At 38.8% G+C, this 24,288-nt stretch overlaps 1 protein-coding gene across 1 annotated transcript in view; it reads left to right on the top strand.

Moving 5' to 3' along the window:
* The first annotated feature begins 767 nt into the window (after positions 1–767).
* EDNRA (endothelin receptor type A) overlaps positions 768–24,288 on the top strand; it is a 61,408-nt gene continuing 37,887 nt past the window's right edge. The window contains exons 1-2 of the mRNA XM_003984961.6: positions 768–1,347; positions 5,361–5,846. Coding sequence (XP_003985010.1) covers positions 5,427–5,846 — 420 coding nt within the window. The 5' untranslated portion in view covers positions 768–1,347; positions 5,361–5,426. The remainder of the gene's footprint in view (positions 1,348–5,360; positions 5,847–24,288) is intronic.

Here is a 24,288-nt window from a genome sequence, read left to right as displayed (position 1 = left end):
TTGGAACCCAGCCACCATGCTGTGAGGAAGCCTAAACCACTTTGTAGAGAGACACACATGGAGAAAAACCAACATTCGTCACCAAGTGAGTGAACTGTCCTGGAAGTGGAGCCTCCAGCCCCAACACAGATGAGCTGTCCCAGCCAAGCCCTGCTCAAACTGCAGATTGATGAGTAAAGTAAATGATTGCTGTTGTTTTAAGCCACTACTGTTTTAGGGTGACTTTCTTTAGCTGCAGTAGATAACCAGAACAGTCTGAAAGAGTTACCAGTGTTCCAAACTCACATTTCCACAATATGTCTCACACCAGTAGTGCAACGAAGGGCCCCAAGGGAGAGCCTTCTCTAAGGAGTCCTCAGTTTTCTCTTGTATGTCACAGGCAATGGCCTTTGTCCTTCATCTCCTCCCCTACTCCTTAACTTAGGATAAAAATCTCCATCATGGAAAGATGCCCGCTTTCTGCAATGTCTGCACCCTCCGTGTTGGGATTTCTTGAGGAATCGTAGGTTTCTCTGAGCCACACACTGGAGCCTTTCACAGACTCTCCCGCCTTGCCTTGAAGTGGTATGCAAGAGACAAGGTAGTAGCAAAACTTGATCCAGTAAACTGCTAAGTTTGGTTCTTGAACGCGATAAGCTTCAGAAGGGGCATACAAACCCAAGCAAAGGGGCGGGGAGCTCAGAGGAGACATCCAGCTTGGACCCCGGCTCTAGCCGCAGTCTTTCCCTCACGGATCAAATCTGCCCGTGAAGGGGATGGGTTTTTCAGCAAGGCCTTCCACAGTTCTGAGTCTTGTCTGTTGGACTATTCTCCTCCTTCGACTGCCAACCCCCCACTTCAGTTCTGGAAGGAAATGGTTAAAAGGCTGTTGCCCTTCAGGGCCTGGGAGGCAGCTGGGAGGGGGCGGCAGCTTTGTGCTTTATAGTGTCTTCCTCCTGGGAGGGCTGGAAGGTTGGGACGTTCTTGCTGTCCCAGAGTGGAGGCGAAGGTCTGGGAGTGTTTCGAGGAGAAGGGGAGGACAGCCGGGAGGCGTGTTCCCCTGGAGTTTTCTTTTTCTTGCGAGCCTTCGCGCGCGCGCGCGCGTACAGTCATCCCTTTAGTCTGGCGATTGCGGACGGGCGGTGGAGAGGCTCCGTCCCACTCGGTGGCCGGAGGCTGGAGGCTCGGGAAGACCTCCCCGGAGGAGCCGTGCCCAGGAAGCTTTCCGAAGCGGAGGCAGCTGTGCTTCCCGGGCTGCCGCGGCGTGGGAGCCGGGGACAGCCACCACCCACCCTCGCCGGCTCCGCTTCCTCCCGCCCAGGCGCGGCGCGCGGACCGGGCAGCTGTTTGAGCCCGCCGAGCTCCACGGTCGGTGCAACTCTTTCCTCGGGGACCCGAGCGGGGGTGGGGGTGGGGGCGCTACCTGGGAGGACTGGCGAGCCGGGAGCGTTTTCGCCCGGCGCCCTGAAGCTTGGCGACCCTTCGCACAGGGGCTGGCACCCACCTGCCCGAGGGCGCGTGGCGGGGCGGGCGCCTCTGTGGGAAGGGCGCGCTCCGGAAACTTTTGGGGGTTGGGGGACTGATCGAAAGCCCCCAGCCTCCCCAGGCGGGATTAGGATTTTTAGTCAGAGGAAAACCAACGGTTTTCCTTGGTCTCCCTTTTCCCCCAAGCATATGAGAACTTTGTGGAACATCACGCCCTCGTCGCTGGCTCCAAAGCCTACTTGCGAAGTTTGCTTCGCAGCCTTTTCTTACTCGCCTGCTTCTCCTCCTTGCACACCCGGGGTATGCCAAGGGTAGCCAAGGGCACTTGGTGTGAGGGACTGATGTGTTTTGGAAAACCCCCAGTGCAGCTAATTTGGAAACCTGCCTGTAGAGGTCTGGGCGTTGTGTTCTGTGCTCTCCTTTAAAGGGCACTTGTTGCCTTTCACGTGCAGAAAACAAGGGCTGTTTCTAGATAATCAGCCTCTGTTTACACCATCCTAATGGAGTTCCCGGATAGAGTTGGCGGCGGAGGGGGTGGGGTGGGAGGCACATTAAAGTCAGTTGTCTGTAAGGAGAGTTGCTAGTTTCTTATCCAGCAAGCAGAACCCACAGAAGACTAATAAAAAGTTCCTAGTTTGTTTGGTTTTTTTTTTTCTCTCCTCTAGTAGATATTCGTGGCCTCCTGCTCCCTCTGTGTTAACTAATTGAGAAACATCTTGGCAATCATTTCAGTAAATTACGTGCTCTAAATTTATGCCATTTTGGTAAGGTTGGAATTTCCAAATTACTAATTACAGGTGAACTTTAATCCTGAGAATCCAAGATGTTAAATGCTTGCAGTGTAAACCTAAGGATTCAGTCGTCTTCCTTAATAATAGCTTTAGAACTCCATCAAATTCTTAGCCCCCAAATATGAAGAAGGCTGAATCTATAAACTGTGTTTTTCAGGGTAGACCCTGAGATGCTTCACTAGAGCTAGATCTGATTGTGACCGAGAGTTCCAAGCACAGCATGACTTGGATCCACGGAAATGTGCTACAGGTTCATCCATGGAGGAACATGCATTTGAGAGGCTTTTTGTTTATTTGCTTTTGCATTTTTCACCCAATGATAATATGGTACCCACATATCTTTGGCAAGTATCCCTTAGCTCTGCAGCTTAATATGTGTCAAGAGCTGATGGAGATGTCATCATAAATGATGTAGCAGTATCATTGTGAGAAGAACAAGAAACGTGGCTTTAATGGTAGCTAGCTCACACTTTGATGAGAACCTATAGCCTTGGCCTCCATAGTTCCTGCCTAATCAGCTGACCAAGCAAACCAGCATGCTGATGTTCAAACACTAGTGGTACCTTTCCTAACTGGCATAATAGGCATGATAGCCAGGTCAGTTCACTAAATATCCTCCTAGTGGACTCTACTGGGCAAAGAGCCACTCCATTTCCAGGAAAGGACTTCTCTTTCTTATTTTTAAGGAAACATTACTGAAGGGTCCATCCCAACTGGGAAAGTAGGAGGCTGTAGTCATTAAATAGCACAACATACTGAAGGATTTCTTTTCTCTCATATCTATGATCTAAAGAAGAGAATGACAAGGTGCTTTGTTCTTAGAATCTTGGTCTCCACTGTAGAATGCAAGCAGTGGCATTTTGTAGATCTACAGTATTCGGTCAAGTATGCACTCCAAACTGTAAGAAGCAGGAAAAAACTGCAAACTATTTATAATTAAGCAAAGCAAAGTGAGGCATTATGCCTGTCCTGACACTCTTTGGCCATGAAGACTTCTTCAAGACCCACTTACCTCATGATTAAAATGGGAATATTGCCCCTGCCTACCAGAGTTATAAAGTTCAAGTCAGATAACAGATGCATACATAATAAATTATTAATATACATACAATGTTATTTTTTCACGTTCCCAGGAAAAACCTCAGGGGAAGGCAAAAGTATATGGTATTTACACCTTGTACTTACTTTAGACCTTCTGCACAACTTGAATAAATCTTATTTCATCGACATATTGAGTAAACCTAAGCTCTACTGATTTCCCAACATAACTGTCAAAATTCCTAAAAGCGGTTAATACCAACTATAAATAGGCCAAGAAAAAGGACACAATTTTTAAAAAACTACATTATGACCATATATATCATAGACACATGCCACTGCATTAATGAGGTTATGGTCTTCATTTAAAGAATCATTAAAAACTCACAGAGAAGAAAATTTACAAAATATTTAAGTGGGAGGAGCCATTTTTAATTTACCTTTGATTACTGTGTTACCACCAACCCCTCATTTCCTCCAACATCTTTTCTGTAAAAAAAAAAAAAAATCATTTATTTATTTTGAGAGAGAGAGAGTGAAGAGGGCAGGGCGGAGAGAGGGAGAGAGAGAATCCCAAGCAGGCTCCATGCTGTCAGCACAGAGCCCGAGGTGCGGCTCCAACTCCCGAACCCACAAGATCATGACCTGAGCTGAAATCAAGAGTCAGACACTTAGCTGAATGAGACACCCAGGTGCCCCTCCAATGTCTTTTAAGGATTAAAGTATCCTTCTGAGCAAGAAGGACCACTTGCTGTCAGCAAGTCACTTAAACAAACAAGAAAACAAAAAACGAAAACAAATGATCTTTTGGAAACAAGTAATCACCCTCCCAAATCTATTGTTTCATGGAAACTCTGGGAGACTGTTGAAACATTTTAGGTGCTAAGAAAGCACAAGAATGAGAGAGAGAGTGTGGTCTAGTGGCTAAGAGCTCAGGCTCAGAGTCCGACAAACCTGCCTTAGAATCAACATTGCCACTACCACCTGGGACCTGAAGGCTCCTTGCCTTTACTGAGCCTCTGGTCCCCTGTGTTTCTAGAGGAACTGTGCACCGGCCTCACAGAGGCATGGTGTGCATTAGACAACACCATGCATGTGAAGTGCTCAGCACAGTTGGTGTGACAAATGTAACCACATAGGATGTTTCAAAGAAAGCATGAGACAGATAGCCCTTGGAAAGCCAAATTCTGTGCCTGGCCTGGAAAGCCATTATTACCAGCTTCACTTGCTGGCAAGTATTAGGATAATAATTTCTAAAGAACGGAAGAGAGAGAGAAAAAATTCCTGTCAGAGAGGTGAATTGTACACATTAATCATCAAGATTTTCAATAAAATGAATATTTGGTGTGTATCAATTACATAATTTTTAATCGAAACTAAGATTGTTAAATGTATTGGTGGTATTAACCAGAGTTCTGATTTTAAAAGAGCATTTTATGACACTTTAAATAACTACCTGTGCTAGATTTTAACCCCATGTTCATTATTTACCATGTGTACAACAGAACACATTTTGGAATATTGAATTGTTAGTTACAGAATTTGCTAATTTTATGCCTTGATAACATGTAAATTTTACTCGGCAAATAATGCCTTTTCTCTTCCATTAATAAATAAAATTTTGTATCTCAACTCTTGAAGATTTTTGCAATTCAGATTTTTATCAGCCAGTGTAATGGAGAGAAAAAAGTAATTTTTGATCTACTAAAGGAAAAACCCATATGTCCTCATCCATATTATAATCTAGATATAATCATGGATGGAGATGAGAGAGAGAAAGAGAAGAAAGCAGAGGGGCGTAGAGAGAGACAGAGATAGAGATAGATAGAGATAGAGATAGAGATAGAGATAGAGATAGAGATAGAGATAGATAGAGATAGAGATAGAGAATTTGCCATAATGGAGCTTTGATCTTGTCTTTTTTCCCTGCCGTGGGATAACCTTACACAGATCTTATCTAATTACCAAATATATATTACTTTTTACCTGACGCAGTAAATAATCATTGACTACAATTATTGGCAGCTGGATTTTGTAACCAATTATTTTTCCTCCTTTCTTTTCCAGGTGAAAAAAAAAAGCAAGTGTATAAAGGAAAGGTAGTAAGAGACATTTCCTCAAATTTGCATCACGATGGAAACCTTTTGCCTCAAGGTGTCCTTCTGGGTAGCGCTGGTTGGATGTGTGATCAGTGATAATCCTGAAAGCTACAGCACAAACCTAAGTACTCCAGTGGATGATTTCACCACTTTTCGTGGGACAGAGCTCAGCTTCCTCGTTACCACTCATCGACCCACTAATTTGGCCCTACCTAGCAATGGCTCAATGCACAGCTATTGCCCACAGCAGACTAAGATTACTTCAGCTTTCAAATACATTAACACTGTGATATCTTGTACTATTTTCATCGTGGGAATGGTGGGGAATGCAACTCTGCTCAGGATCATTTACCAGAACAAGTGTATGAGGAATGGCCCCAACGCGCTGATAGCCAGCCTTGCCCTTGGAGACCTTATCTATGTGGTCATTGATCTCCCTATCAATGTGTTTAAGGTAGGAAGTAACCACAACTATATTTGCAGGTTTGAACATACGTTCTGATTCCAGAGTAAGAGAGTTGCTGCAGACCTTTGGAGTTTTAGTCTGTGTTTTTACTGAGAGTGATTTCTGCAGCCTTCAACTTTGGTGGCCTTTAACATTTTTATTATTTGTTAAGTGTTACATTTATTTGCTAACTTAATTGTTCACAAAATCGCGTTTTGGGGAAGACTGTTCAAAGTCACGGTCTTTAATGAAGGAGATTCTCATGCCAGCCCTGAGCTTGCTGAGTGGATGGGCAATTTGGGAAGAAACTGGATTTTTCTGAGACTCAGTTTTCAGGGTGAGATCTATTGAGCCCAAAAGATACTTAAAATAAGTATTTCTTCAGTTTCTGTAACCTTTTTAATGTGATGCCATTCAGTGGCCAGATAGCCAGGGTACATGTTGAAATGAAAGTACCTGTTTTATTTTGACGATCTGGATTGATGATGGAAGCCAAAGGGTATGCTGGCTTCCCTCAGTTGTCTCGGTGACTTAGAGATAGTGAGGTCCACGTGATCTCAGCTCAGTGTTGACCTTGTTGAACAGTGTCACTAAAGCCATTTAAAATAGGCCTCAGTTTACTGTTGCCTTCTTCATTTCTTCAGTTTACAGAGTTTTTATTCGTGGAGTACCCACTGTGTGCCTGCCCCTGAGCTAGGCAATAAGGATCCCAAGACAAATATGACAAAAGTGATGCCTCAGTGGGAGGGGAAGATAACTCACCCACTGTCACTGTGATCATCTTGCTTTAGGGACTGGTTAGTACCAAAACAAAGTAAAGCCCAAAGGAATTAGATGTTTCGTATTTGGTCTAGTGGTTGTGAGGGGAAAATGGCTGCAAGAATTCAAGTGAACTAAAATTCAAGTAAAATTACGTGGTCTATGCCAGATGTTATGGAATGTCTTTATTCTAAACCCAGGAAAAGTACTTTCCTCAGCCTTTCTTTTTTTTTCTTCTATGTCTTATCCATAAAAACAAAACTATTCTGAGCAATAATATTCTGAAATATGACTTTAAGTAGCAAGTTTTGTTTGAAGACATGATAAATTTTAACTAAGAGTCTCTCGGTTTCCAATAAATACACTTAAACTATGGCAAAATTATGCTCGCCTAACAGGAAAAGCGGTCATACAATGAAGTGCTGACAGTAAAGATGAAAACAATGATTACAGTCTCGAACGTTACAAATAAAAAGCATTTCAAAAGTACTCAAGTATATTGTTGGCAAAATTGGAGAAATTAGACAACAAATGATAAAAAAAATTATATGCCATCTCTTTTCACAGAATGGCATGAAAACATATGTTTTCTATTTGAACTTGAAATGGGATTTTAGAACTGAACTTTGATGCAAAACTGAAAATGCATAATTAACTTAAAATGTTTAGCACGTGCTATAGAACTTAAATTTTTTTAAAGGTTATTAATTTTCTCTTTATGAAATAATGTGTGTGAACACTAGGCTTTCTCATGACATCTTTCTTTAATAGATTTAAAGTATTTATATGACTCTTATTCAAAATTTTACTCTAGTAGTTATGTTGTAGAGTATTAAACATTGATTATTCATACTTATATACTAGTTAACCAACCCATCATGCCTCAGAAGAATAATTAACTATCTCTGAATTAATTATTCCCGTTTGGCCATTTGCAAAGAACATTTTTGGAAAACCAATATTTGAGACTGCTGGAAAAGACACTCGCTTATCTCTTTGAGGTGCTACCTGCCAGTCACTAGACTAAACATCATTTCTAGTCCAGACCAACACTTGAAGCCAGACCGTCTGGACTATCCCCAGTTGGTGAAAATTCAAATAAAACTTGGTTTTACATTCATATAACAATGGATAATAATTTATACATCCTCATTTGACCAAATGGTTCTTCCTTTTGGGACTCTAATACTTTATATCCCTTATTGTAGTTCTATACAATGTGGACAGTTTGACAGGCTTTTACATCGCAGGGGTACATTTGTGTAATTACTGTTTTTCTAAAACTCACATAATGAGACATTTAACCAACATTAATTTTAGAAAGTAAACCTTTTGGGTTAAAAAAATACATACATGCTTTAGTTATTTCAATCTTCTTCCAGAGGAAAAGAAGAAAACATTTAAGCTAAAAAGCCTCCCAGTATCTGGGGGTTATTTCTACCTCATTCTGTCGGTCCTCTTCTCTGAGCTGGGAGATGAGAAGATGTAGTTTCCCTGATATCTGCCCAGGAGAGTCCAGAGAAATCCTTCCTAGTGATGTGAGCTCTGGGCCTTCCTGCCTTTGGTCTGCAGCTACCTCCTGCTGTAAGAGTCTGATGCTTTGAAGTCTCACCTATCAGGCCTGTGGACTCCTCTGACCATGGCATATGCTGCAAGGCGAAGCAGCAGCTGTCCATCTCCCTTTACCATGGTGTTTAGTGCCAAGTGGCTCTCGATCTGTGAGCATGGAAGAGGGGGTCCCTCCACACCTATTTCCAAAAGTTTCCTAATCAATCTCCCTATCTTCAGGGTTTCTTTTCTCCAGCCTACACTGGTCTTCACTTCTACTTACCGAGTGTCATTTTAATAAAAATCACCCAGGAGCTTCCATGTTTAGTAGTCTAGGTCCTCTCCACTCTGACCATACTTTACCTACTTCCTACCAGCTGCCAATGTGCAGGCACAGCTCTTGTCAAAATGCCATCACTGCAGCTAACTAAATAACATTCTCAGAGGGGTGCCTGGGTGGCTCAGTCCATTAAGTGTCTGACTCGGTTTCGGCTCAGGTCATGACCTCATGGCTCGTGAGATTGAGCACTGCGTTGGGCTCCAGGCTGACAGCGGGGAGCCTGCTTGGGATTTTCTCTTTCGCTCTCTCTCTCTCTGTCCCTCTCCTACTCATGCTTTCTCTCTCTCTCTCAAAATTAATAAACATTTAAAAAAATAATAACATTCTCAGAGAGGCTAGGTCTAGTCACTGAAGGACTGCTACTGAGGCATTTACAGATCCTAAATTGAAAAATAAGTCCAAAGTTACATGTGTTGCATAAAGAAGAAATAAGCCAAAAAGTGGAGAGAGTCTCCTCTGGCCCTAGCTTGTACTCTCACACACACAGACATACTACCTGGTGATAAAATCAGACAATCTGAGACAATAAAATTCAAAGCAGAAGGAACCAAAGGAAGCAAATAAATGCCAGTTACCTTCTTGGTTTTCAAGCATGCAAGGGCCTTGCAAATGGCAATGTTGGGGAAAAGTTGTTACTAACATTATCAAAGGATTACTCTAATTCTTAATTATGCAAAAAGCATAATATCACTAATTATAAGAGAAGACTGACCAAAACAGGAGAGAGGAAGGGAAAAGAGTTACCGACCCTTTCAAATACTCACGTTTGTCACCTAAACTGATGATGGATTTTATGTGTGAGGAAATTACATTATCTGATATCCTGAATTTTCAAGAAATGCCCAAATTTAGCCAGTACATTGATCTGTGTATAAATTGTTTACATCCATTACAATGACAAAGCAATTAAAACCTTGTATCTTAGGGATACAAATAACCCCCAACTACTAAATGCCAATATAGGTTAGAACAGCAGAATCTAATAATTGTACTCTTTAATGATTCTTGAGATTATGTTAATGCCATAGAGTGCCATCTATAGGGAGATGGGTTATAGTTTTGAATAGAGGGGAACCTCTAAAAGTGATGTTTATGCATGGGTAACCAGCCAAAGCTTGGCATCATGTGCTTTCAGGATAACAGCTCACCCATGTTTGCACACAGATATGCCCATATGTGTACGAGGAAGTAGATTGCAAAGGATTAAAATGGTGACCAAGGGAAGAAGTGGAGTCCAATGACTTAGCATAGAAATCTCTCACACGCAGAGCTGGGCATTGAAACTAGTGATGTCGTAGATGATACTGTAGGTGAATAGTGTCTCTTTTTAGCATGTAGGGTAAAGCAGGTTTGTGAGAAGAAGCTAACCAGCAAGTGGCAGAATCTAGTAACTGATTGTTGGTTACTAATTTGGACCACTCTAAGCATCCACCTCTTATTGAGGACAACGATGAAAAATAAACAGATATAATTCTGTTTGAAATTATCAGAAATATTTTGCAATGGAAAGTCAAGACTCAATATGTTGCTCTGGCAGAGGATCTGAGCAATGTGGAAACCAGAGACGTTTGCTTGGAGCCAGTTATCTGCATATTCACACAGCCTTTGACATCTTGTGCAACTGGAATCCATTCTGTTGTTGGGGCAGCCATACCAAAGTTGTCTCCTGACACATCAAATCACCAAGGCAACTTTTGCCTAAAAAATAAATCACCACAACTTATAGATTGTGTGTCTCAAACATAGTAGTCATTCAGTAAGTGCTTTTTGGTATAATTTGATTTGTTCAGGGTCTTTACTGTTAAAATTGACTTCTTATCAGATTTCTCTGAGATCTTCCAGTTTAAATACTGATGGTACTGATGATTATGATGACAATTTGTTAGAGTGAATCTTCATTTATGTACAAGACACAGGAAATTATCTGTGGTCTACGCATCTTATTCCCCCAAATTGATAAAATTACCCACCAGATTATTGCCTATGTGATAATGATGGTGTCTCCCTTTTACTTAGCATCAAGCAAATAAAAACATATCCTTCTTATGTACTCCAGTAATAGTACTATAACCATAAAATTAGGGATTAAAACTATATTCCCTGAATTTTGATAAAGAAAAGTGTGTCCTTTGACCAAGATCTCTGCCCCTTGTTGGTGCATTGCAGCTAAATGTTTCCTATGGGGTAGCTCTGCCTCTGCCTTCCCTCCTGGGCCTCTCTCTGTACACATTCCTCTACCTCCCTTTCCTGGAGCTAACCTGGCCTGTCTGAGAATACCAAGATGGTCTCTCTACCTGGCAGATTTTCCCTTCAGGCCTCCTCTGGCTTATTCTGCTTTATTCTTCAGATCTCAGCTTAAACATCTCCTTGTCTGGCAAGTATCTATAACCCAAACTGGGTTAGTGCCTTTCTCATGCGCTCCCACGACACCCTGTATTAACCCTGAAATAGCATTTAACACACACTCTGTTGTATTTGCCAATTCACTTGCCTGTCTGCCCCACTAGACTTCAAGTTCCTTAAGACAGGCTGCCATAATTCTCATTTATCATTGTATCTCCTGCATCTAGCATTGTATCCAAGTTAAAAAATATTTGATGAATGAGTAAAATAAGAACATGTACTGGTACTTGCTTCTATAAGAGTGTTTTTCCTCCCATGCAATTCAAGATCTAAAAGCTGACTTCCTTTTTGAATTTATTGAATTTCTACTTTTTTCTTGCAAATGAGCAACGTCTCAGGGTCCATAAATCTGAGGGAAATGTGTGCAAAGCAGAGCAGCACATAACAGGGTCATTTTCCCCTTCTGCCTATGTCTGGACCACTGTGTTACCTTCCTCTCTCTGGTACATATAATCAATTGAGGACTCTTTTTTCAAAGTTTCTGTGCAATATGCATTCTTTGAGCATACTTGGAATTGTGGTTTTGATTGGAATATTAAACCTACACGTGATTTGGGATATCAAAATGAACATTCATATCACTAAAGATTTTATTTGCTCTTCAGAGAACAGGAAATAGGTTGAGTTTGAGTTTCTGGCGTTGCTAGGACACATGCGCATTGCAAAAAATTCATTATGCTAACTAGCTGATTTTAGAATATCTGTACACATAAAATGACAGAGTGATAAATTTATTACCCAATTTACTGTTTGTTATAAGGAAGTTGCTGTCTGGAAAGGCTTCAGAACCCTCTCCAACTCTACCTCCCATTCTGACTTTTTGTTTCCTGTGTCTGGGAACCTCATTGCCTTCTCTCATGCTCATGTTAAGTAATTATTCTCATGTGAGGTTACTCTCTTAACCCTCAGCATTTGGCTCACAGCACAGTTATTCCTATTTCAGGGAGGTGGGGGGATGGAAACCATCCATAACTGCAAGATTGTTCCCATGGCTGAGGAGAGAGAGATGGTTTCAGTCCCGTTCTCATTAGGAAGGTGTAGAGATGTAAAGAAACATCATGGCTGATGATACTCCCCCATCGAACCATTCAGCTCATGAAAGAGGCTGCTGTGTTCTAAATTTAACATAAAATAGTGAGGGCTGGGGAGGGGATGTAAATGTTGCACTGCTTCAAGCGCTTGCAGTACAAGCAGATGTTCGGGCTATTTCATTCTGAAATATTTCTATGGTGTCTTCATCTACGAGTTGCTAGGATATGAGTGTTATTTCTTTATTATCATACCAGGGTATGCAGTTGGTATAAAGAGTGTGCTAACTAAAATGAAAGAGGGTGGGGTATCAACTTCTCTGTGTCTGAAGTTGATTCTAAGACTAGAGTGATTAAATGTGGACTGTTCTAAGAAATTCTGTCAAAATAAATTTGATATACTGCCAGAAATTCTACAACTGCTTTCTGTAGCTACCATATTCTCCTGGGAGTTCAAATAACTGCTTTCTATAGCTACACTTTTATTTTTAACTATGTCTAGCTTTTCTTGGAAAAACTTTCCTACATTATAAAGTTAATAGTTGAGATTAAATTCGGTAACGGGACTAAATGTAAGTATCACTCCATATTAATTTTTGGTAGCCTTATTTTTAAATTTGAACATCAAAAATTTTACAAGACCACATGCTCTGAAATGTTTACTTAAACTTGGAAGGTTTGAAGTCCCCGGTGCTCCTGGACTCAGGAAGCAGCGATCCAAGTGTGCCCTCAGGAAGATTTAATCCTATTTTTGGATGTGCAAATTGAGAGGTTACTTTTAGAATTTAAACCTCTGTATGAGGTTTGTTGACATTGTTTCGCATCTCAACTTTTCCAACAACTTACTTAGAAAAGAGCGTCCGTAATGGAAGCTGGTCAAATAATTCTTCTCATAACATGAATCCTAAACATATGAGCCCTATTTTACTCTAGAAGGTAATGGGGATAGCAGTGGATTGGCCATTTGGTTACTCAGTGACATCAGCTCTTTCCTCTCTAAATGTTCTTCCTTTATCCATTCAATAATAGATAGTTACTGAGCTCCTACTATATACCAGTCATTGGGGAAATAGTAGTAAAGAAAAACAGACAATCATCCTTGCCCTCTTGGAGCATACATTCAAGTAGAAGAATACGACAATAAGCAAGTTAAATAAATAAATATCTCACATAGATCACTGATAAGGAGAAAAGCAAAATGGGAAAGAGGAATAGAAAGAAAGGGGGAAAGATGCTAATTTTAGAGTGGTGGCTAAAGAATGCCTCAATACAAGATAACAGTTGAATAAAAAACCTAAAACTTTCCACGCCACTATCTAAGGTAAGAGCATTCCAGCAGAGGAAATGGCAAAGGCAAAGTCCCTGAGGCAGGAATGTGTCTGGACGGTTAAAGGACCAGCAAAGAGGCCATGGTGGTGAGTGGAAGGGAGACAGTAGTAACATGAGGTCACAGGGATAGGCGGTAGGCTATGTGATGGGGGAAGCAGACAACACAGGGCCTAATAATAGGGTAACCGTATATTTTATCATTTAAACCAGGATACTCTGAGAGTGAAAAGAGACACTGTCATCAATAATTGCATCTGGACAATAGGCATAAACATGGATTGTCCTAAAAATACCATGTCCTAAACATTGTCACCCTACCTGTGCACCTTTTATAAAGCCCTTAGCCTTTTCCTCTGAGATAGAAAGCTTTTAGAAATTCAAGAGAAGATTAGTGACATGATTTGGTTTATATCTTAACAAGAGCATTCGCTCTACTGTGTTGAGAAGCACTTCCTGAATCAATGAAGGAAAAACATGCAATCTTAAAATATGTTATGTATACCAACATGTACTGTGAGAATAGTATTCCCTGAAGCTTAACTAGCATTTGCCCTGTGTCAGGCTAACTTTTTTGATCCTCACAACAAACCCATGGTGCACCACAACTGAGATACAGTTTTTAAGGATTTCCTCAAGGTTATACAACTAGCAGGTGGCAGTGCCGGGATTTGGATCCAGTCTGAACCCGGAGACCATGCTGTAGGACAAGCAGCCATACCACTTCTCTTCCGTATACCTCATAGGGCAAACTTTCCAGTCATCCAGATGCCATCCCTGGTACAGAAATATATTTTCAAAGACCATGTTCAAAGATAAAGTCAGACCCTTTTCTCTCCTCCATTGAATCCAATAACTTCTTCAGTTGCTTATTTAAGACAGAAGGAAAACATCATAAAGGAAAATGTGTATGATACAGAGACTGTTCTTCAGAATAGTATTTATGTTGTAAATCTTGCAGATTGCATTGGCACATCTGGTAAGCAGATTTTTGTATTCTATACTCATCATGTTGGTGAGGTCAACCAACAGAAAGGAACCAGAAAATAAAATAATAAAACAAAGGTTGAGCTCTTGATGAGCTGATTGTCTAGACATATACATCTGCTTATCTGCTCAGAGGGACACATTTTGCTAAATAGGTGTGTCACCCAGTTATTTCTGGGAGGGCCAGGCAATTTTTCAGTGGACATGAGACAAAAATGAGTGTTTGTGACTAGCCCGTAGTTTTATTTGGGGTGGAAACATGAGATTTTATTGCTAAAACTAAATGTTGCATTTCTAGACCTTCTTTCCTAGGTTTACCAGATGCACAGGAATTAAAAGGGGAATGTGGAACACAATGGATGATGTTTGGGAAATATGTCTCAACTGATATTTAAAAAGAAGCCAGAGGGGCGCCTGGGTGGCTCATTCGGTTAAGCGTCCAACTTCAGCTCAGGTCACGATCTCACTGTCCGTGAGTTCAAGCCCTGCATCGGGCTCTGGGCTGATGGCTCAGAGCCTGGAGCCTGCTTCCAATTCTGTGCCTCCCTCTTTCTCTGCCCCTCCCCCATTCATGGTGTGTCTCTCTCTGTTAAAAAATAAATAAAACGTTAAAAAAATAAAAAGGAGCCAGAAATCTTCAATTTGAAAAAAAATGTACATATGAAGTATATTATTTTGTGAAGTGGTCCATTGAATCTAAAACTAAGTAAGGAGTTTATTAATATCCCTAGTTATAAAAGCAACAAGTAAAGCAAATAATTACTGGACAAGTTAAAAATGTCCAAAGTCATTGCCTATCAGAGTATGAAAGGAATGGGATGGGCACACATCTCTGCCAAGTACTGAACAATATACTGTGCCCCATCCCACATGAGTTTTCTAGATGATGAGGCAATTCTGCTAAATGTACCTGGAAGGAAGGAAGGAAGGAAGGAAGGAAGGAAGGAAGGAAGGAAGGGGAAGGGGAGGAAGGAAGGAATAAAGAGAGAGAGAGAACCATCTCTGCTGCGAATTTTTAACTTTGTTTCATAAAATAAAAATGTCCTGAACACTCCAAAATTCTCCTTAAAATAATGTCATTTATGTCATAAATGCTGTTTTTCTGCATATTTCCATTGTTTCCCCAAATTTGATTTTCTTATAGAAAATAAACCTATGAAAATTAGGGGAATGTTACATCATTTAAGAGCCATAATACTGTGTAAACTTTAAAAAGTTTATTGAAGTATAATATACATCCAGAACAATGTGCATAAGTGTCAACTCTATGAATTTTCACAAAACGAACACATCTGTGTAACCAGGATCAAGAAACAGAACATTACCTGCTCCCAGAAGTCCCTCAGTCATGAATCACCCTAACTCCCAAGGCAACCACTTTCCTGACTTCTAATGGCATGAATTTGCCTATTTTTGTATTTTATATAAATAGAATCATATGATATATATTCTTCTCTGTATGGCTTCTTTTGTTCAACATTACGTTTGTGAGAGTAACCCACATTGTTGTGTTGTAGCTCATCCATTCTCATTACTCTATAGTACTTCCTTGTCTGAGTATGCCACAATTTATCCACTCTACTCTATGTAGGCATTAAACGGTTTCTAAAATTGAGCTAATATGAATAGGACTTCTATGGAAATTCTCATATGCATCTTTCTGTACATACATATGCTGAAATATATATACACACATACACATATATGACCTACGTAGGTATATATAAAAAGATGTATGTAATATTTGCATATCAAAATATACCTATATATTAAATATATTTTTATATAAATATTGATTATAAATCTTTAATCTAAATTTTGATCAGTAATTTTGGAGAACTATACCAGGGCATGGTACACTATTAAGAATTAGGCAGCAATGCCTAAACAGGAATTTTTTTCTAATTCTGAATGCTCTAAAGACCTGTGTGGCATATGTGTGAATTGTGTTCATTGTAATTCTTCTTTGGCTTTCAAACAAATCTGTTATCTGCCTCCATCATGGATAATCCCCACATCAACTCACATATTTACTAAGTGTCTATAGAAAACACAAATCTAGGATAACCATGACTTTGAGTGGCACACATTCTGTTTGAGAATACAAACATACACAATCAAATTAGCCTAACTGCCAGGGTAATCTTATACTCTGGTGTTTTGTTGAAGTTTTTGAGACCACCAAACATGCACACACATGAAAAGCATTTTAAAAGTGAAACACCTATTTAACATTTTCTTTAAAAATAGAAACACTGCCATTTCTCTTTCTCCCAAAGGAGTATCTGCAGCTGAAACAAAATTAGTCAAATTAATTTCAGGGGATACAGAAATAAGGTTTCAGCATTTTCCATTACTGCTATAATAAATGGTTATTTATTTAAAAATATTCAGGGGTGCCTGATTGGCTCAGTCAGTTAAGTGTCCAACTCTTGATCTCGGCTCAGGTCATGATCTCGCTGTTCATGGGTTTGAGCCCGTGTTGGGCTCTGTGCTGACAGCATGGAGCCTGCTTGGGATTCTCTCTCCCTTTCTATCTGCTTCTCCCACTCTCTCTCTCTCAAAATAAATAAAAAACTTAAAAAAAAATAAAATGTCTAAACACACTATGAAACACAAATTAAAAAACAATGATTGCAGACAGTAAATGTTATGAGAGTTTAAGTTAAATTAATGAAATTTTCCACACAATCTCTCTGAGGTTATTTTTGTTAAATGACATATCTTGGGTGTGCCAGTTGCTAGGTAAAACTTGGAGGTTTAGTTATAATCTGGTTACTACTATTAAAATAAGATTGGTAAGGGAAGGTTGCTATAGAAATTTACCAAGTTGCAGCTTATGAAGACAGAATAAAATCCCTCATAATATCATCCACAAGGTTTGCATTGCAGCATCCCTAAAAAGAAATTTTATTTGTCAAAACCACTGACTCAATTTCAAATGCAACTTACAATGGTCTTATAGCGCAAATAATACATACTCCCAGAAGGTATTCAGAAGTGAGTGAAATGTGTGTGAGCATTGGGTTTTGCAATATTATGAATATGCATTTAAACTTAGGTGATTTGTTGAAACTTCTCCTGCTTTTTGTTCCATGGAAATAGCCTCATAGGAATATTTTCATTGGTGTTATAGAGTGACCTTAAAATTGCCTCCATCTCCTGGGCCACCATCAAGGAGGGGAAGTAAATTTGGAAGTACTATACACTAAAAGGGATATTCCAGAGCTTCATGTGCAAGCACTGAGTGCTCACCATTTCTGCTTTCTCCTCATTCTCTGGCCCAGGGGTGGGTCTACGACCAGTGGGCCAAATCCAACCCAACACCTATTTTTGTAAATGAACTTTTATTGGAACACAGCCATACCCATTACTTAAGTAAATCATTTTGACAGACACCATATGGTCTGCAAAGCCTAAAATATTTGCTATCTGGCCATTTACAAAAACAGTTTATCAACCCCTGTGGCATCTCACTAACTACCCTGTTCCTGCCTTTCATCCCTGCCTCTCACTCTCCTCCATTTTGTTCCATAGTAGGTCAAAGCTCAAAACCTTAACTTCAGAAATATTAATATGTCTTCATAACCTTTGATATTTTTAAGTGGCTTATGTCTCCAACTCCCAAAAAAGTAAATGGGCATAATCCCAGGAAATTAAAATTTTTTTAAATGGTTTGTAATTGATCTTAAATAAATCACTTGATCTCTCAAGTCATTATTTTTGTATGAAATAATAATGAGGGACCCTAATCCCATGGAGTCCCCTTAGGCACAATGATGCATGGTAGGCTTGCTCCTGAAGTGACTACTAACATCAATTAGAAGAACACCCGGGGTGCCTGGGTGGCTTAGTCTGTTGAGCGTCCAACTCTTGATTTCACCTCAGGTCATGATCCCAGGGTCTTGGAATAGAGCCCTGCAGTGAGCTCCATGCTGAGCATAGAACCTGCTTAAGATTCTCTCTCCCTCTTTGCCCCCACTCCTCTGCTCCTGCTCTCTCTCTCTAAAAGATAAATAAATAAATAAATAAATAAATAAATAAATAAATAAATAAAATCATTAAAAAAGAACAGGCAAGGGCTGTTATTGTCTCTTTGTCTCCCCCATTTAGTTATCACACATCAGAACTCTGGCCTCATTGAGGGTCTTGGTGACCAGGTATCCATGAAACCTATTGGATAAATCATGCATTTCTCATCAAAACTGAATAAGTTTTAAATTCTTTGTCATGATCTTAGAACTGTTCATTATCTTGTCTTTCAAATAATTAAGATCAGCACTAAACCAAGTGACCAGATCTTTCAGCAATCATTCATGTTTCAGTTAGGAAAAAGAAGTAAAGAAGACTTTTGCATTTATTTTAGGGAAATATCATACAAAAAAAAAGAGGTACTCCCTAAAGATTTTAAAGACAAAAACTTTACATAACTTGAAATTATTGGATCAGAAAATCACTGTATATTTATTTGGTATGCCACTTAAATTACATGGTCATATGTAATTTACATACATACTTTAAAATAAATGAATGTTTTTATCTCTGTTCTATAAAATTCAAGGAATTTTTCTTTGATAATGGATGAAGGGCCATGTCATAGACAAAGGGGAAAGTGGAGAAAGGATAAGAAATACTCTGTGTTCCTTTTTTATACAGAATGTGTGTGTGTGTGTGTGTGTGTCTATGTGTGTGTGTGTGTAATTTTGTGGTACAGATATTCTCTGTATATATAGTCCTTTTCTCAATTGTTGGGGAAAAGAAGAAGTTGCTACAGGGGATGGAGGAAAGAAGACAGAGTTGGTGATGGATGCATCCCTGGGACTCAACTCTTAGACACTATGTAATTCATCAGGTAGACAGAAGACAGTTCATATATATTTAGGAAGGGAAGGAGAGAAGCAGGGAGCATAGACTCTCAGAATGTTAGGAGTCAACATCTTTAGTTCTGACTGTGTGACCCAGAACACTGAGCTATTTACAATCTTACTGAGATACTAATTCAAACTGGTCTTGTGTTCAGGTTGATATAATAAAAGCAGCTCTCAGCTGATAGACCAGAGTCTATCTCTACTGTGGTTTTGAAATTTTTTACTTATTTGCAGTAACTCTAACTCTCATGAAATGATAAACATTTAAGTTTGTGGAAATGGTCCAGAAGAGAAAACTGGTACAGAATTGAAGACATCTAATAACATGTTATTTCTCTGCCAGGAATTTTGGATAAATGAATGAGTAGAGAAAAGTAAGTGCCTTAGGGCTTAATGTTTATCATTCAATCCCTTTTTAGGTTCCTTGACCCTCAGTGCATCCCCTCATTCCGTTCAAACTATCTCTTCTCTGCTAAAGACATCCATGATCTATGACTAATGGTTAATTTGGAAAATTTCATGTTATGTATATTTTACCACAGGTAAAAACAATTTTGGGGGGACACCTGGGTGGCTCAGTTGGTTAAGTATGCGAATCTTGATTTCAGCCCAGGTCATGATCTCCCAGTTTGTGAGTTCGAGCCCCATGTCAGACTGTGCTGACAGCATGGAGCCTGCTTGGGATTCTCTCTCTCCCTCTCTCTCTCTGCCCCTCTCCTGTTTGTGCTATCTCTCTCAAAATAAATAAAGTTTAAAAAAAGTAATTTTTTAAAAACTATGAACTTAAATGAAAATGTAAAAGTATAAAATTTTAGGGACAAAAAGAAAGAAAATCTTTGGGATCTAGGGCTAGACAAAGCATTCTTAGACTTGATAGCAAAAGCACAATCTATAAAAGAAAGAATTGATAAATAGAACCTCCTCAAAACTTAAAACGGTTACTCTACAAAGAACCCTCTTAAGAGGATGAAAAGAAACCTACACTAGGAGAAAATATTTGCAATCGCCAAGTCCAATAAAGGCTAGTATCTAGAATACATAGAAAACTCTCAAAAGTCAACAACAAAAAAATCCAAGTAGAAAATGGGGAAGAGATACAAATAGAAATTTTACTGAAGAGGACATATAAATGACCCAATAAACACATGAAAAGATGTTCAACATCATAAGCCATTAGGACAATGCAAAATGGAAACCACAGTGAGATATCACTACACACCTGTAAGAATGACTAAAATAAACATACATTGCTGTGAGAATGAAAAATTGTAGAACCACTCTAGCAAAGAGTTTGGATGTTTATTATAAAACTAACCAGGGACACCTGGGTGGCTCAGTTGGTTAAGCATCTGACTTCAGCTCAGGTCATGATCTTGCATGTGTTCAAGCCCCGCATTGGGCTCTGTGCTGACAGCTCAGAGCCTGGGGCCTGCTTTGGATTCTGTGTCTCCCTCTCTCATTGCCCCTCCCCCACATTTCTCTCTCTCTCTCTCTCTCTCTCTCTTAAAAAAAATAAAATAAACATTAAAAAATTAAAAAAAGAAAAACTAACCATGAAATTACTGTCAGACTTAGCAGTTGCACTCTTGGGCATTTATTCCAAAGAAATGAAAATTACATTCATGCAAAAACCTGTTCATGCATGTTTATAGTGATTTGTTTGTAATAGCCAGAATCCAGAAACAACTCAGATGTTCTACAGTGGGTGAGTGGTTAAATAAACTATGGTACATCCGTTTCATGCAATACTGCTCAAGATTAAAAAGGAACAAGCTATTGATATACATATATATAATAATTTGGATGAACAATTTTGGATGCTGAGTGAAAAAGCCAATCTCAAATGATTATGTATTATATGATTTCTTTTTTTTTAATTTTTTTTTCAACGTTTATTTATTTTTTGAGACAGAGAGAGACAGAGCAGGAACGGGGGAGGGGCAGAGAGAGAGGGGGACACAGAATCGGAAACAGGCTCCAGGCTCCGAGCCATCAGCCCAGAGCCCGACGCGGGGCTCGAACTCACGGACCGCGAGATCGTGACCTGGCTGAAGTCGGACGCTTAACCGACTGCACCACCCAGACGCCCCTATGATTTCTTTTATAAAACATTCTTGAAATGACAGAGTTATACAGATTGAGGACAGATAAATGGTTACCAGGGATTAGGAATGGGAAAGGGAGGGGAGGTGAATGTGGTTCTAAGAGGACATCATAAAGGATCCTTGTGGTGAAGGACCTGTTCTATATCTTGACTGGTGGTGGATACACAAACCTACACATGTCATAAAATTGCATAGAACTAAATACAAATGAGTAACATTGGAGGGATATGAATAATATTGCTGGATCATATTAATATAAAAAAATGATTGTACCAGTTTACAGTCCCATCAGCATTACATGACAGTTCCAATTTCTCCACATGCTCACCAGCACTTATTATGGGTCTTTTTAATTATAGCCATTCTAATGATGCATGGTGGTCTCTCATTGTGGTTTTAATTTCTGTTTCCCGAATAGACTAAAGATGTTCAGTATTTTTCATTTTCATGTTCTTATCTATTTTTATATCTACTTTGGTGAACTGTCTATTTAAACCTCTTATACTTTTTAATTTTTGTTAGTCTTTATATTTTTTAATTGTAGGAGTTTTTTTATATATTCTAGACAGAAGTCCTTCATCAGATACATGATTTGCAAATAGTTTTCTCGCTCTGTGGCTTTTCTTTTCATTTTCTTAATGGTGTCTTTTGAGGAGCAAAAATTTTTAATTTTGACTAAATACAATTTATCAAACTTTTATGGATCACGTTTCTGGTGTCATATCTACGAAATCTTTGCCTAAGCCAAGGTCACCAAAAAAATTCTCCAGTGTTTTTCTCTAAGTTTTATAGTATTAGCTTTTGACATTTAGATCTTTGATCACAGTTTTTGCGTAGGATATGAGGTAAGCATCTAAGTTCATTTGTTTGCACAGGCATATCCAATTGTTCCAACACCATTTTTGAAAAGCCTCTAGTCACTGAATTGCCTTGGCACCTTTGTCAAAACTCAGTTGATGATCAATGTTAAGAGTTTATTTCTGGACTTTCTTTTCTGTTCCAATGACTTCTGTGTCTATTGTTTTGCCAGTACCATCCTGTCTTGATTAACTATAGTTTATAGTAAGTTTTTGAACACATATTGTAAGTCCTACTTTGTTCTTTCATTTCAACATTGTTTTAATTTTTCTAGATTATTTACATTTATATATAAATTTTAAGATAAACTTTTCTACTTCCTTCAATTTAGATAGGGATTATATGGACCTTTTAAATGAATTTGGAGAAAATTGCCATCTTCACAATATTGATTCTTCCAATCAATATTGGAATTATCAAATTCCAATATTGTATTATCAAATACAATAAACATGTATTTTAGATCTTTGATTTCTCCATATTTTGTAGCTTTCAGTACATGTCGTACACTTCTTTTGTAAAATTTATTCCTAATTTTGACACTACTTTGAATGAAGTTGTCTCTTAATTTCATTTTTGGATTTTTGGATTTTTCAGAGCTGGAATATTGAAATGCAACTGGTGTTTGTATATTGCTCTTGTATCTTGTGACCCCGCTGAACCCCTCACCATTACTCTTGCAGCAGCAATTTTTTTTTGTTGCTAGTGTGTGATGGTGAAAAATACAATGACTATTAAAACAGTTTGGTGCCACTGTCTCTATTTGTGCTAAGGGAACCAGCAGCTTTACCCACCATTGCTTTTGTACCAAAAAGGCAAAAGGCAGTAATCTGCTAGTGTTCTCTTGATCTTACAAAGGTTCTCAGGGATCCTCAGGAGTTGCAGACAACACTTAAAAGAACCACTGATATAGATGATCTCTAAGTACCTGTCCTAAGTCTGAAATTATAGAACTTTAAAAATCTAAGATAATGTTCTTTACCAAACTTGTCTTAATAACATTTGATTAAATAGAATTACCCTACAACCCAGCAATTGCACTACTAGGTATGTATCCAAAGGATACAGGAGTGCTGATTCAAAGGGGCACATGCACCCCAATGTTTATAGCAGCAGTATTGACAACAGCCAAAGTATGGAAAGAGCCCAAATGTCCATCAACTGATGAATGGATAAAGAAGATGTGGTATATATATATATATATATATATATATATATATATATATATATATATAATACTCGGCAATCAAAAAGAATGAAATCTTGGCATTTGCAACAACATGGATGGAACTGAAGTTCCAGCTAAATAAGTCATTCAGAGAAAGACAAATATCATGTAATTTCACTCACACATGGAATTTCAGATACAAAACAGATGAACATAAGAGAAGGGAAGCAAAAATAAAAACAAGGAGAGGAACAAAACATAAGAGGCTCTTAAATACAGAGAACAAACTGAGGGTTGCTGGCAGGGTGTTGGGTGGGGGAATGGGCTAAATGGGTGATGGGCATTGAGGAGGGCACTTGTTGGGATGAGCACTGGGTGTTAATATGTAAGTGATGAATCACTAAATTCTATTCCTGAAATCATTATTACACTATATGTTAACCAACTTGGATTTAAATTTAAAAAATCATAAGAGAAAAATTTAAAAATAGCATTCGATTAAATGGCTGGTTTTCATGACAGTTAATATTCTTTAGACAAGTATAAGCATCGCTAAGTAATCAAGTCTAGAAAAGGAATCTTGATGTCACTGTAGGCTAATTACATTAGATTCCAAATGTATATGTTTTCTGTTCTAGGTAGCACTAAAAATAAACAAAATGCTTACACTAGAGATACAGCACATATCAAATATCAAGATTAGAAGCAAAACTAGCTTATAATCTATTGGTCTTGACTAGCACAACCTAATGTTATATCATTTCCAACTAACTATAAGTAAGACAAAATAATAATCAAACTCACTTTCAAAACTTTTTTAAAAGCCCTAATTTTATACTACTATTTATAACAGACCCTTGACTGGAAGCTTAAAATAGCTACTTGCCTACTATTTTTTCCTGCATTTTATATATAGTCAGGATTATGTTTAAAATATGATGCTTATAGCTCACTGACAAGTGTACTGTATATTTTAGCTTTTCCCTAGAGAGTAATAAAGTATTGTTGATTCATTCAAGGTAAATAGTCTCAATGGTTCAATCTATGGGATTCCATAGGTT

This window comes from Felis catus, chromosome B1, assembly GCF_018350175.1.
Source record: "Felis catus isolate Fca126 chromosome B1, F.catus_Fca126_mat1.0, whole genome shotgun sequence".
Lineage (NCBI taxonomy): Eukaryota > Metazoa > Chordata > Mammalia > Carnivora > Felidae > Felis > Felis catus.
The sequence above is the reverse complement of the archived record's forward strand: the minus strand, read 5'-3'. Positions and strand labels throughout refer to the sequence as shown.